The sequence below is a fragment of the Oncorhynchus keta genome, chromosome 21 (assembly GCF_023373465.1).
Source record: "Oncorhynchus keta strain PuntledgeMale-10-30-2019 chromosome 21, Oket_V2, whole genome shotgun sequence".
In the NCBI taxonomy this organism is placed as follows: domain Eukaryota; kingdom Metazoa; phylum Chordata; class Actinopteri; order Salmoniformes; family Salmonidae; genus Oncorhynchus; species Oncorhynchus keta.
In genome coordinates, this window is record NC_068441.1 from 40,666,725 (window position 1) to 40,682,074 (window position 15,350).

General features: G+C 41.3%; 1 protein-coding gene across 5 annotated transcripts; it reads right to left on the reverse strand.

Moving 5' to 3' along the window:
• Positions 1–4,491: 4,491 nt before the first annotated feature.
• On the reverse strand, positions 4,492–14,900 carry LOC118400559 (E3 ubiquitin/ISG15 ligase TRIM25-like). 5 transcript variants are annotated; one of them, XM_052473935.1, is made up of 2 exons: positions 14,711–14,900; positions 4,492–7,143 (listed from the first exon to the last, which is right to left on the reverse strand). In XM_052473935.1, exons 1-2 carry the CDS (start codon positions 14,724–14,726, stop codon positions 5,609–5,611), a joined length of 1,551 nt encoding a protein of 516 aa, XP_052329895.1. In that variant the 5' UTR covers positions 14,727–14,900; the 3' UTR covers positions 4,492–5,608. The 5 variants fall into 5 exon arrangements, with proteins under 5 accessions (XP_052329895.1, XP_035653424.1, XP_035653425.1 ...); XM_035797531.1 differs by lacking the exon at positions 14,711–14,900 and adding an exon at positions 14,558–14,687; XM_035797532.2 differs by lacking the exon at positions 14,711–14,900 and adding an exon at positions 13,913–14,091.
• Between the last annotated feature and the right edge of the window lie 450 nt (positions 14,901–15,350).

The following is a 15,350-nucleotide window of genomic DNA, read 5'->3' on the forward strand; positions in this document are numbered from 1 at the left end:
GCTAACCGATCGCTGCAGCTGTACATAGTCTATTGGTAAATAGCCACCCATTTTCACCTACCTCATTCCCATACTCTTTTTATACTGTTTTTATTGATTTACTTTTCTGCTCTTTTGCACACCAATATCTCTACCTGTACATGACCATCTGATCATTTATCACTCCAGTGTTAATCTGCAAAATTGTAATTATTCGCCTACCTCCTCATGCCTTTTGCACACATTGTATATAGACTGTCCCTTTTTTTTCTACTGTGTTATTGACTTGTTAATTGTTTACTCCATGTGTAACTCTGTGTTGTCTGTTCACACTGCTATGCTTTATCTTGGCCAGGTCGCAGTTGCAAATGAGAACTTGTTCTCAACTAGCCTATCTGGTTAAATAAAGGTGAAATAAAAAAATAAAAAAAAATCCCTCAGCTTTTTACCAAAAGAGGCAGGTCAACTGTTTTGTTATTGTTTCATCTGTGGATTTGCCCTTTAAAACAGCTGCATATTATCAAGTGTCAGCAACAAAAGGTAAACAATAGGCCTATAGCAAATGCAGCATATGACATTCATTTTTCACATGTAAATAGCACTTTTCAGTAGTGCTCAAAGCATGTCATTCCATGAGTGCAGCATTTTTCAACTGGAATCAATGAGTCCAATCAGTCCCCCATGACAACAAAATCATAAACAACAGTAGAGCTGGTTAATAAATCCTTAGTTTTGGGGTCATGCTCAGGTAAAACAATTTGGCTAATCTATACTTCAATATTTCCAAGTCCTATTCTTGAAGATCAAGGGGTATTAACATTTCTTGGAATGACTGGAATTCTGTTAGACTTTGATTTTTAATGTAAAGAGGCTACATGTGCACCACCAAGTCAGAACATTAAGCTACGTTATGAGGGGGAAAGGGACCCAATTATTAGGATGAACCACATGGGCTACTAACAGCTTACTACACAACATACACTTAGTATTACTTCCTTAGCTACAGTATACATTTCTCCCTGGCAAATTACATAATTTACATTGCATTCAGAAGGTATTCAGACCCCTTGCCATTCCACATTTTGTTACAGCAGCATACAAGACATTTTTAGACTCACCTGGTTGTGCTGTGCTCACAAAAACAGAAAGGTGGCGCGGTGGTCCTTGTGTGCACATTTTGTCATCAAACTTTGTCATCAAAGTTAGTCATTCTCTGGATTTATGGTGCTTTTAAGACAACTGGTAACTCTGGGGGGGAAAAGAAAGTTGAATCATGGATGTCAGTGATCTTCAGGTCAGAACTCTAGAAAGAGGCGCAAGTTGGATGACCATTCAAAATGTTGTTTTTTTTCTGCCAGTCGGAGCTGTTTTTTACCGAGTTCCCAGTTGTCTTGAACTCACTGAAGTCTGAGATTTCCCAAACCCGAGTTCCCAGTTGTCTTGAACTCACTGAAGTCTGAGATTTTCCGAGTTCCCAGTTGTCTTGAACTCACTGAAGTCTGAGATTTCCCAAACCCGAGTTCCCAGTTGTCTTGAACTCACTGAAGTCTGAGATTTCCCAAACCCGAGTTTCCAGTTGTTTTGAACTGTCATGCTGGATTGACAGAAACCTTTCTGGCCCATGTTGTTGAATGTTTATCCTTTTAAGTTTGGAAAAGAGACCCTTAAACCCAGACTTGGACCACACACCCACTCCACTGAATAGCAGGCTAGTGATTGCTTTGCAACACTTTCAGTTAGCCACACTGATTCCATCCAAACTAATCATTGTTGAATTTGCAATTTCCAACTTGATGTGTAATGTTTATGTCCAATGACCTATGAGCACTGATACGTTTTATCCATAATTTCTCTCCATATGACATGGAATGAAAATTGCTTTGCCAATTGATTATCGACTTGATTCATGATGGTGACTGCTTATCTAGCTTGCTTGCTAAGATTTTTAAAGTATGATGTTGACATGATCAGTTCAATCAAAGCTACAGTAGCTATAATGTGATGTGATGTCATCTTATTTGTGGCCAATGACCTTGAGCCTTCTTGGATGGGAACTTCTAATGTAACTCTATAGCAGCACCCAACAGGCTTGAATTTTCGAGCTCTCCCCATAGATTTTGCGGTGACGTTGTGTCCCCATGAGTGACAGTACACTGAGACAATCACGGCACAACTAGAGAACATTATCAACCCCTACACTCTATTTTCTGATGGCTGCCCCACCACCACAAAAAGCACTGAGCGAGGCTGAAACACCTGCATTTTGGAGCTGCCTTAAAATACATATCTCCCTGGCATATTACACCATTTACAGTGCATTCGGAAGGTATTCAGACCCATTGACTTTTTCCACATTTTGTTATAACCTTATTCTAAAATGTATTAAACAGTTTCCCCCAATCTACATACAATACCCATAATGACAAAACAAAAACATTTTTGAAAAATAACATTTACATAAGTATTCAGACCCCTCACTCAATTATTTGTTGAAGCACCTTTAGCAGCGATTACAGCCTCAAGTCTTCTTGGGTATGATGTTACAAGCTTGGCACACCTGTATTTTGGAAGTTTGTCCCATTGTTCTCTGCAATGTCACAAGCTGTGTCAGGTTAGATGGGGAGCGTTGCTGCACAGCTATTTTCAGGTCTCTCCAGAGATGTTTGATCAGGTTCAAGTCCGGGCCCTGGCTGGCCCTCACAAGGACATTGACACTTGTACCGAAGCCACTCCTGCGTTGTCTTGACTATGTACTTAGGGTTGTTGGCCTGTTGGAAGGTGAACCTTCCTCCAGTCTGAGGTCCTGAGCACTCGGATTTTCATCAAGGATCTTTCTGTACTTTTCTTCGTTCATCTTTCCCTCAATCCTGACTAGTCTCCCAGTCCTTGCCTCTGAAAATCATCCCCACAGCATGATGCTGCCACAACCATGCTTCAGCGTAGGGATAGTGTCCATCTTCTATCTTGGTTTCATCAGACCAGTAAATCTTGTTTCTCATGGTCTGAGAGTCCTTTAGGTGCCTTTTGGAAAACTCCAAGTGGGCTGTCATGGCTTCCGTCTGGCCACTCTACCATAAACGCAGAGATGGTTGTCCTTCTGGAAGGTTCTCCCATCTCCACAGAGCTCGGTCAGAGTGACCATCGGGTTCCTTCTCCCCGATTGCTCAGTTTTGCTTCAACTAAAGAATGATGGAGGTCAGTGTGTTCTTGGGGACCTTAAATGCAGCAGAAATTCTTTGGTTCCCCAGATCTGTGCTTCAACACAATCCTGTCTCGGAGCACTACGGACAATTCCTTCATGGCTTGGTTTTTGCTGACATACACTGTCAACTATGGGACCTTATATAGACAGGGCTTCATGGCTTGGTTTTTGCTGACATACACTGTCAACTATGGGACCTTATATAGACAGGGGTGTGCCTTTCCAAATCATGTCCAATAAATTGAATTTACCACAGGTGGACTCCAATCAAGTTCTAGAAATATCTCAAGGATGATCAATGGAAACAGGATCCACCTGAGCTCACGTTCAAGTCTCATAGCAAAGGGTCTGAATACAAATATAAATGTGATTTTTTTAAATATTTGTAATAAATTTGTAAACATTTTCTAAAAACCTGTTTGTTTTGTCATTATAGGTTACTGTGTGTAGATTGAGGAAAAATTGTTATTTAATCCATTTTAGAATAAGGCTGTAACGTAACAAAACGTGGAAAAAGTGAAGGGGTCTGAAAACTTTCGAATGCACTGTATGCAGCAGCATACAATATATTTTTGGACTCACCTGGTTGTGCTGTGCTCACAAAAACTGAAAGGTGGCGCGGTGGTCCTTGTGTGCAAAGTTTGTCATCAAGATTTGTCATCAAAGTCAGTCATTCTCTGGATTTATGGTGCTTTTAAGACAACTGGCAACTTTTTCCCCCCAGTTGGAACTGTTTTTTACCAAGTTCCCAGTTGTCTTGAACTCACTGAAGTCTTGAGATTTTCCAGTTTCGAGTTCCCAGTTGTTTTGAACTGTCACCCTGGATTGACAGAAACTTTTTTGACCCATGTTGTTGTGTAATGTTCATGTCCAATGGCCAATGAGCACCGATACGTTTTATCGATGATTTCTCTCCATATGACAAGGATTTTTCCAATAGATTGTCGACGTGATTCATGATTATGACTGCTTGTCTAGCTTGCTAGCTAAGATTTTTAAAGTATAATGTTGACATGATCAGTCCAATCAAAGCTATGGTAGTTATAATGTGACTTGATGCCATTTTTTTTGTGGCCTTCTTGGATGGGCACTTCTAATGTAACTCTATGGCAGCACCCAACAGGCTTGAAATGTCGAGCTCTCCCGGTAGATTTTGTGGTGACAGTATACTGAGACAATCACAGCGCAACTAGAGAACATTATCAACCCCTACTGTGTTTTCTGCTGGCTGCCCCACCACCACAAAAAGCACTGAGCTAGGCTGAAACACCTGCATTTTGGAGCTGCCTTACTCAAGAAAGCAAAAAACAGACCATGCATACAAATGCAGCTTTATTAACTCAATTATGTTTTTTTTTACATTGTTTGCAAACTGATGTGACACATATCAATGCCAAAATAACATGCAAAACAGGCAACAAAAAGTGGGGCTCTGGGTATATTGTATATCTTAAATGTATGTCTACATTCAGATATAACCTTCCATTTCTTGTCTGGGACAGGGATGTAGTTTCGATGTGCCAATTTGTGGGGAAGTTCTCTGCATTTGAAGCTATTAAACCCAAGAAACTGGTGTGCGAGATTCTTAATATGTTTAACAAGCTCGGACTTCATGTTATCAGATCAATTGTGTTGTGTGCCTCTTTCGCACAGATAAATATTTGTTTTCTTTTTTTTGTGGATGTACCTCCTCGTGCAATTCTGTACATTTTTTCAATCTCTTGCTGCTGCTCAAATGAACTTCCCTTCCTTGGCTGCGCTCTTAAAAACCTCAAGGGGGGCAAGACCCCTGCTTGTTTTACACTTCTATACACAGGGTATGATGATATCTGCAACAATAAAAATGTACCATCTTGATTCCGTATGGATGACACATTGCAAAAATAATATACATATTATTCATAAACCGGACACTCTAATCACCATTTGGATGGGGTATGGTGGTCATTGGCTCAACTTACCCCAAGGCAACAATTTTGACCATATTAGCCCACACAGCTACAAGGATGCACTTTCATGCTGGGTTTATTCCATGCAGCATAAAGAGAACCAAACTGATTTATAAAACAAATCTTAAAACTATCTGGTTTAGATACAAGAATCATGAAACCTATAAGACAAAATATTAATTTGACTTTGTGAAAAGTTTTTTGGACCAGCTTGCTTACTACTTTATCCATGTGGGTTTCCATGTGGTTTCAAGACTCCATTAAATGATAATCTATTATACATTTTGTGTATGGTTTCCTAGAAAAAAGGGGTGGCTCAACTTACTCCACTCTCCCCTACCGCTAGTAACAGACCAAAACAACTATGTCTCTACAACCATGAACATTAAATGTAAACAAGAAATGTTTGGTATTAATACAGGATTAATAACACAAAAGTATGTAATCTTGCTAGGTTCTCTTTTGTACCAATGACCGTTCAAGAGCATACTGTTATGCGTGCCTTCGGTTGGCCTGACATCATCCTATAAGCCAGATGCACCGGCTCCGTGAGGTTTGCCTTAAAGGTGTACACGTGAGTCTTCCCACTGCACTGGCTGACGTTATAGAAGCTCAACCTCTGAGTCTTAAAACTCAGCGTGATCTCCAGTCTATGTACTGCCGGGGTTCTCTTCAATGGGACATCATGGCCCTGCTCAAAGGACCTGAGCAGGTTATCGAACCACATCAGGCACCAGGAGCCACGGCTACTCTCTAGGGCACTCGCTAACCCACTGCGTGCTAGCGCCCCGCTGTAGCACACCCCTATGATCCAGGGAGAAGATCCGTCCAGCTCCACCTCCCAGCGATGCTCGCCTCCGTAGAAGCTCTGGGTGCTCAGCACCTGGAGGAAGTTGCTAAACCTTGTTGGCAGGGCCGGGTAGGGCTGCTTTTTGGTGCTGAAGGTCACCGTCTTCAGGTCCTCCGACAGCACCAAGCTGGGGTGGGCAGTGTCTAGGTCAAAGGTCACCTCTGAGGGGTTGAGGACATTGCGTAGGGAACGCTGGGCCGTCCCGAGTCCCTCCCTCAACTCTGCGCTCCTCCGTTCCAGCTCGTCGCAAGCTCGGCCTGGGTTAACTTTCGACTCAGGACAGGTGTTGTCGTGGTCCAGCTCCTCAAGAGGTTGCTGGGACATCAGCTCCATGATGCGCGGTTGTGCCTCCTGAAGCCCCTCACTGAACACCCCACTGTCTTCCTCGGTCAGGAGGGATTTGGCTCGGATTTGGGCATCCCTCAACTTCACTCGGATCTCGGAGACTTGGTGTACTCGACTGCCTAGGCTCTCCTCGGTGGGGCGCAGTTCCTCTTCAATCAACTCTGTCATCCCAGTAACGTAGTTGATCGTCATCTCAGTCATCCGCTCCAGCAGCTTGGCTGCCTGTCCTCTCAGAAGGGCATTGGCGGCCCGGACCTCAACCTCCCTCTCCTCCTCCCTCCTCAGCTGGTCCTCAGCAATCTGCAGCCTCACCGTCAACTCTGTTACATGAGACGCTAATAGAAGTTTAGACTTCTCCATCTTGGTCAGTTGGTTTTTCAGAAAAGTAGGGGGCGCTGCAGCTGCATCTCCCAAGCCTGTGTGTTGTAACTCTTCTTGCTCTATGTCTAATAGACATTCAGAGGTCTTACCATCATTTCTCTGGTTAGGTGACAATACCCCCTGTTGGCAATCACCACCATCTCCATCTGTGACAGATCTGACCTTTCCTGTTGTGGTGGCTTTATAGCTCTCGATGATGCTGCACATCTTGAAGTTCTTCACGAGGGCCTGGAGGCCCTGGTACTCAACCTGGCATTCGGGACAGCAGTGGTGGGCCGTGTCAGTGTCCATGTACTTCTCAAGGCAGGCAGAGCAGTAGATGTGGCCGCAGGGTAGGGACACAGGGTCGGAGAAGAGTTGCAGGCAGATAGGGCAGCTCAGGTCCAGAACGAGGGGTCCTTCAGTCTCAAACAGTGACATGCTGGCAGTGGCAGGCTCTAGAATGCACAATAAAAAAGCAACAACGTTGTAAAAACACAAAATTCATGTAGCTTTGCATGCAATTAGTAGTATATAGGGATTTCTTACTTTGAATTACATTATATATAGTTCAATACAACTGAAGGAGACCTTAATGTATGAGTCAAGATCACTCCGAGTCATAATACAAGCCAAGATCTACCTGTGTATTTTTTACATTTGGGCTTTTCTAACAGACAATTTCTGTGTTCTGTTTGTGCTTTTCTAATAACCCATTTCTTGTGGTCATTGTTCATGCAACGCCTGGGAGAAATCCTCACTATAGTATCTGCAATTTGGCAGTACGCCCAGACCTTTTTTTGAGAACGATATCTCAGTTTCAATGTCTCAGCTTGGAGAGAAGAAGAGGTAGGTATTGGTCTGTCACATGCATGAACCAGTATTGGTCTGTCACATGAATGATAGCAAACATGAATGATAATGAATTAGTTATGAATAAGCTAAATCACGCAATTACTACTTTTTGTGTAAGTATATAAGAGAACTAACGGGACTGCCCCGTGAGAGCTCCTGATCGACATGTGTACTTGGTGCATTGAGTTGGTTGGAACCTCTCCAGTGCGCTGATAAAGAATTATTAATTTAAGATTGACTGAGTGTCCCAGTGTAAGAATTTCCACAACATAACGCTCCAATTTTTTTATATCATGGCTTTATAAACCTAAGCCTATGCAACATTAACCAACTAAAAACAGTTCTGTAGCAATGAGGTTTGTGGAGTAGGCTGTGGACCCAATACATTAGCACGGCATATTGGCTATGCTTGAATTGCCCTGCCAATGTTGTTCTTCTCTGACCATTTTGAAATTATATTTCAACATGCTAGGTATTGGATCACACTGGTAATAGATCATTTGTTGTATTACTTGTGAGGCACAGCTGAGTGAGCATAATAATTTCCAGATATGTTTTTTACTGGACTGATGACCTGCATCTAATGGTCAGTCTGAGGGGAGGGCGGGCGCAGCGGTGAGGTTAACTCTCACCTGACTCATATCCCGCTGCTCGCTTTCCCTCCCTACACTGAGCAAAGTGGACACAGTCTTCCAGCTGATGGTGAAACAAGTCGTACTGCATTATTTCTGCCTCATGCACCAATTCATGTTGTTAATCCAATGACCAGAGAATGTGAAATATTCCTTGATATTGCAAAAGACAAGCCGCTAATAATAACAACGCAAGCTTATCGGAACACTTTGCCATACTCACTCATTACACTACAACCAGCACTGCAGATGCAAGTAGGGAGAATGTACATTTTATGGCTTATAAGTGTTGAACGAAGTGTTGACAATAATAACAACTGAATAATAATGAATAACAACTTAAACGTGAACTTAAATAAAAAAACAGCAGCTTTGTGCTGTATTCGTTGAGTGTCTCTGTAGTCATGGTTTTAAAAGATTTGCAGTCACAGTATTAACTTTGCGGTACATTCAATACTCAATTTTACAGTCTATGGCTCGAGGAAACTGTGCACACAGGGTGATCGAAGCTATCTGATTGGCCAGTGGTAGCACTATAGGTACACTTAACAATGTGAACACTTTGCCTTCCTGGCGCTAGCGCTGCTGAATCAAGTGCAACTACTGCCAAAAGCGCAGAATTTTTTTTAATAGAAATGTTTGGTGATTGACTAGGAATGCTTTGGAGATCAGATCGACCAGTTGATCTCATCAGTTGGTGACCACTGCCTTTTAGGGACAGCTTGAAATTTACTGTGGGGGAGCTGGTCCAACTCAAGGTGTCAAAAACAAAAATGCAACCCCTCCCCCCCAACGTTAAAAATATTTTCGCATGACCCTCCCTTTGTACTGTAAAATAAACTGAATACTCCCCCCACATATAATTAACTCAAAATAATATTTACCACCACAAATAACAATAACATGGATATTGACTTTGCCACTTCAGCATGCTTTTGTGGCATAGCCAATGCCACGCAGGGCTACGGGCCAGAAGGTTGAGGGTTCGCCAACCACCACAGACAAGCTCACTCTCTCTGCCTGTTTCATTACAATATAATCAGAGCTGGCTGCAGATAATGATCAGCTACGTTTGAAATGAGATTTAACATTTTGATGCCATATTTACAATTATATAAAATATATCAAAGAAATTTTCCACCAAAAACTTTCTGTGGCAATGTACCACACAACCAATAATTCAAAGCATACCGACTTCTGGGACATCAATATCATGGTTTGCATATTCAACAACACAATAAATAGACTGTCAATCTCCGAATGTCATTAAACTTTTTGCTGTTTTGTAACAGATGTCTCTTTCCATTCATCAATTCCCGCTGCAGTGTGGATGGATTGATTGATTTTATTTGTCAGTAAAATAAATAAAAACTAAAGACTCCTAAAGACTCCCCAGGAGTCTTATGGCTTGGGGGTAGAAGTTGTTTAGAAGCCTCTTGGACCTAGACTTGGTGCTCCGGTACCGCTGCCATGCGGTATCAGAGAGAACAGTCTATGACTATAGGGTGTCTGGAGTCTGACAATTTTTGGGCTTTCCACTGACACCACCTGGTATAGAGGTCCTGGATGGCAAAACACTAATAAATCGGAGGCCGAGCAGTTGCCATACCAGGCAGTGATGCAACCAGTCAGGATGCTCTTGATGGTGCAGCTGTATACAGTAACATTACAGAGATGGAGAGGGAAAAAAATGCTCAACCTCCAGATGAGTATGAGGGGGAGTTTAAGTACAATTCTTACAAGTTTGTTTGTCTAGTACCTTAGTCTTTAGATGTTTGGAGCTGCTGGTGAGGCATGATGTGCAGGCATAATCAAAGTGACACTGAACTAGAGCACTTGCCAGAGTCTTTATGGGGTCTACAGCTAGGTTTCCATCCAATTGGCAAAAGATTTATGGGAATATTCAAAAATCTTAATAAAAACAACATGCTATTTCAGAGTTTCCTATAGGAACATTTGGAGGCAGACAACATGACAGGGAAGAATTTAATTTAATGGATATTAAAAAAAAAAAAAAAAAAAAACATTTTTCAGACTTCCATATGCATTCAGATCCAACCTGGTACAGCCAGCACCATTAGTAAACAACGGATGTTGGCCAAATGAGCCACGTGTCCTTAAAAACAGCCTATAACAAACTACAAAAATACTATTCCCTGTGTAGTATATGCAAAACCTTAAATCCTATTTTTTGGGGGCTACTTCATAAACAATAATTGTCCATCTCACAGTTCAGCTGTCAGAGATTTGAGCACTAACTGTTTCAGGGCACAGCATGCATAGGCCTATAGGCTTAGACAGTGTCTAGACTTAACAGCTTTAGTATTCTGATCATAGAATTATGATCATGGAATTCCAAATGAGACATGCATCTACACCTACATTTAAATGTGTCTACCATGTCTAGTGTGTCTGGATTCCCTTTTCCCGCACTATATTGAAATGCCAGTATGCAATCTACAAAAAGGTGGAATAGGCAAAATATGATAACACAACTGATGGCAGTGGCGAACTACTGTAACTAACTAGAAAGCTAACGTCTGTAGCTAGCCAACAAGCTAGCAAGCAACGCTAAAGAGATTGCAAAAGGGTTAGCATAACTCCTTCCAAAAAAAAAAAAAATGTTTTTCTAAATATTAATCTAGCTGGCTAGCATTTATGAGGCCAGCAAATACGTTCCTTGTGTATTTCCTCCAACGTTATAATGAAAAGGTACCACTCGGTCCCGAGACTTGTGGGAGGAGTGCTGATGACATCGGTCACTTTATGCGCTTTTCGGTAGCCTGATTGGGTCCAGACTGAGGAGAAATCTACACACAACACATCCATGACCACCTCCTGAAGTGGTCAGCCAGATCTGAACACAATCTGACCAAGTGACTTTTGTGCGTCTAGATGGGTCTTTTCAATGCAATTTTCGTATTCTGATAGCAGAAGTTGCATATAAGTGTCAAGTGTAGACAAAACCTTAGGTGTCCACTGTATTACACACGCACACAGTACCAGTCAAAAGTTGACACACCTACACCAGGGTTTTTATTTTTTACAATTTTCTACATTGTAGAATAATAGCGAAGACAATCTATTAAATAACGCATATGGAATCATGGAGTAACCAAAAAATGTGTTAAACAAATCAAAATATATTTTTATGTTTGAGATACTTCAAAGTAGTCACCCTTTGCCTTGACAGCTTTGCACACTCGTGGCATTCTCTCAACCAGCTTCATGAGGTAGTCACCTGGAATGCATTTCAATTAACAGGTGTGCCTTGTTAAAAGTATATTTGTGGAATTTCTGTCCTTCCGAATGTGTTTGAGCCAATCAGTTGTGTTGTGACAAGGTAGAGTTGGTATACAAAATATAGCCTTATTTGGTTAAAAACCAAATCCATTATGGCAAGAACAGCTCAAATAAGCAAAGAGAAACGACAGTCTGTCATTACTTAAAGACACGAAGGTCAGTCAATACAGAAAATGTTTGGGATGAAGGAAAAGCAGCTAACAAGTTCTCAGCATATGTGGGAAATCCTTCAAGACTGTTGGAAAATAATTCCTCGTGAAGCTGGTTGAGAGAATGCCAAGAGTGTGCAAAGCCGTCAAGGCAAATGGTGGCAACTTTGAAGAATCAAATATATTTTGTACACTTTTTTTGGTTACTACATAATTCCATGTGTTATTTCATAGTTTTGATGTCTTCACTATTATTCTACAATGTAAAAAATTATGAAAAACCCTTGAATGAGTAGGTTTACAGAATCTTAGGCCTAAACCCAGAGATAGAGATATGACAGAGGCATTCTACGACACAGACATGCATGTCTTTAAGTCAGGATGGCTACTGCGTCTGCTATACATAAACTCAGCAACGTAAAAAAACTTTTCAGGACACTGTCTTTCAAAGATAATTAGTAAAAATCCAAATAACTTAACAGATCTTCATTGTAAAGGGTTTGAACACTGTTTCCCATGCTTGATCAATGAACTGTAAACAATTAATGAACATGCACCTGTGAAACAGGTCGTAAAGACACTAACAGCTTACAGACGGTAGGCAATTAAGGTCACAGTTATAAAAATGTAGGATACTAAAGAGGCCTTTCTACTGACTGAAAAATACCAAAAGAAAGATTCCCAGGGTCCTTGCTCATCTGCGTGAACGTGCCTTAGGCATGTTGCAAGGAGGCATGAGGACTGCAGATGTGCCCAGGGCAATAAATTTCAATGTCCATACTGTGAGACGCCTAAGACAGAGCTACAGGACAGACAGCTGATCGTCCTCACAGTGGCAGACCAGTGTAACAACACCTGCACAAGATCGGTACATCTGAACATCAGAATGCGGGACAGGTACAGGATGGCAGCAACAACTGCCCGAGTTACACCAGGAACCCACAGTCTCTCCATCAGTGCTCAGACTGTCCGCAATATCCTGAAACAGTCTTCCTCGCGTCACGTTCAACTGTCGGAGACAATTGGAGCACAATGGTCTGCCTTTATATCATAGGCCTGAATGATCTAAAGCTTAATAATAGCCACACCATACCAAACTGTCACAAGCATTTCTAAACTGTATTAGGGTAATATCAAAAAGTAAGTTAAGCTATTGTTTATAGGGAAAATACGAGCAGAAGAGCAACAGTAAACCAGGCAAAAAACACACAACCCTCCCCTGTGCTCAATAAAACCTTCCCCAAAATTAAATCTCCCCTCAGTAAATTTCGATCTGTCCCTTAGAGTATGTTTGGATGGCCAAAACATGCAGTTACGTCTCGAGGTTGTCAACTGAGAAAACCTACAGCCAGGAGAGGTTTAATCATTTGATTAATCCAATTGACACCTCAAACAGCTACCATCAAACAATAGTATTAAACCTACTTCCTCTTGTACAGTAGAGCAGGCCGTATTATATGTGGATGTGTCAGGGAAATTTATTTGACTTGATCTAGTCTAGAAATTAAACAAACCTTACCCGCATGCCCTGTAGCCCTTCTGAATGAGGTAGAGCCTATATTAGTTCAGAATTCATAAAGAAACTCAGACATTTGGAAATCTTAGAACACAATCCCAAATGTATACCGAGTGACTAGGCTAAACATAGGCAACATATCAGAAATCTCCAAACTATGGCCCTTATGAGCTCAATGTCCAATATGTCTACGACAGGAGAGGAGTCGCAGATAACTTTCGATTTCCTGGGAATTCCGTTTCTAATTCACGCTGCCGCGCAACATTCACGTAACCTCGCGGGATTAGGTGGCTTTGGAAGTTTCTATTCCCGGTGTCGCTGTAATACAAAACATGCAATTAACCATAACAAAAGTATCTTACCTAAAATCCTGTTTAGTAGGACACGATATTTTCAACGTGGAGACCTTGTCGTTGTTGATATTTCATTAAAATTCGACTTTTTTTCTCACGCGCATTCGGATAGGAACTGCACAGATCAGCACCTGTTCATCACCGCACAACTGGGGATGGTAATTTAGATCAATACTAATAGTGAAGACAAACTAGAAACATGATAGTTGTCTTGAATTAGCCGTAGCCTACTTCCACCGTGACATCAAAAGTGCCTGTCCATGGTGAAATGAATTATTAACCTACTTCCTGTTATGTTGCAAGTTACCTAGGCGTTCACTGTAATTACAGTCAATACAATAAAGTGGAACAGTCCTATCCTGTAATATTAAAAAGGAATAGCAAACCCAGATTACAACATTTATTTTCGGTTCACTTACCGTATAAGCAGTCCATGCTTAGAAGTCCCTGGAACTGTTTTCACATGCTAACGTTTCAGCATTTGTGGCATAAATCCCATTATATCATTTTTTGGCCATCATATTCAAATTGCCAGGGAAACTAAACCAAAGCATGGCTTGCTGTCAAAGGTGTTCCATAGACTGCTTAAACCTTCCGCATGCTTAACACCATAACCAGAATTAATGTAAGAACGCAAAAAAAGTGTCATTAATTTTGACATTTGTCAAGGAGATTTTACATCCAACTAAAATGTTTGATGCAGTATTTCAAGTGAATTTTTTTTAATATAAAAACGATTTGTAAACACTTAATTGAAGAATCCCTACTGTTAACCAATCACCTACGTAGGGGCGTAGACTTCGGCTACTGACTTTGGCTTGCCCAAGACATTTTTGTGTGTGCACTAGCAGCCGAAATAACACTTGCCGAAAACCAAAGCAAACAAAAAAGTCATAAAATGCTGTTGCCAGTTAATTGAATGTTCATTTCTCTTCCATTTTAAGTAAATAATTTGGCAGTACATGTGAACAGAGTGCCCCATGGTGGCGGTGGGGTTATGGTATGGGCAGGTATAACCTACAGACAACACAATTTCATTTTGATGGCAATTTGAATGCACATACCACAACAAGGTCCTGGGCCCATCGTCATGCCATTCATCCGCCTCTATCACTTCATGTTTGAGCAAGATAATGCACGGACCAATGTCACAAGGATCTGTCCAGAATTCCTGAAAGCTGAAAATGTCCCAGTTCTTCATTGGCCTGCATACTCACCAGACATGTCACCCATTGATTATATTTGGGATGCTCTGGATCAACGTGTACTACAGCATGTTCCAGTTCCTGCCCATATCCAGGAACTTCACACAGCCATTGAAGAGGAGTGGGACAACATTCCACAATCAACAGTATGATCAACTCTATGCAAAGAAAATGTGTTGCACTGCATGAGGCGAATGGTGGTCACACTGACTGGTTTTCTAATCCACACCCCTACCTTTTTTAAAGGAATCTGTAACCAACAGATTCATATCTGTATTCCCAGTCATGTGAAATGCATAGATTAGAGCCTAATGAATTTATTTAAATTGACTGATTTCCTTATATGAACTGTAACTGAGTAAAATCTTTGAAATTGTTGCATGTTGCTTTTATACTGCCAAATTTACTAAAACATTGGAGGTGGCTTAAGGTAGTTTAATGTTAATTTCTCTATCTGGCAACAGCTATTGTGGACATCCGTGCAGTCCGCATGCTTGAACTATCTGTGGCATTGTGTAATAAAATAGCACATTAGAGTGGCTTTTTATTGTCCCCCGCACAAGGTGCACCTGTGTAATGATCATGCTGTTTAATTAGCTTCTTGATATGCCACACCTGTCAGGTGGAAGGGTTCTTAGCAAAGGAGAAATGC

Coding starts and splice junctions, on each gene's coding strand:
- LOC118400559 (XM_035797531.1), bottom strand. CDS start 14,594: ATGAATGGCATGACGATGGGCCCAGGACCTTGTTGTG. Junction 7,144..14,557: donor GGGCCCAGGACCTTGTTGTG/GTATGTGCATTC, acceptor TGTGCATTCTAG/AGCCTGCCACTGCCAGCATG.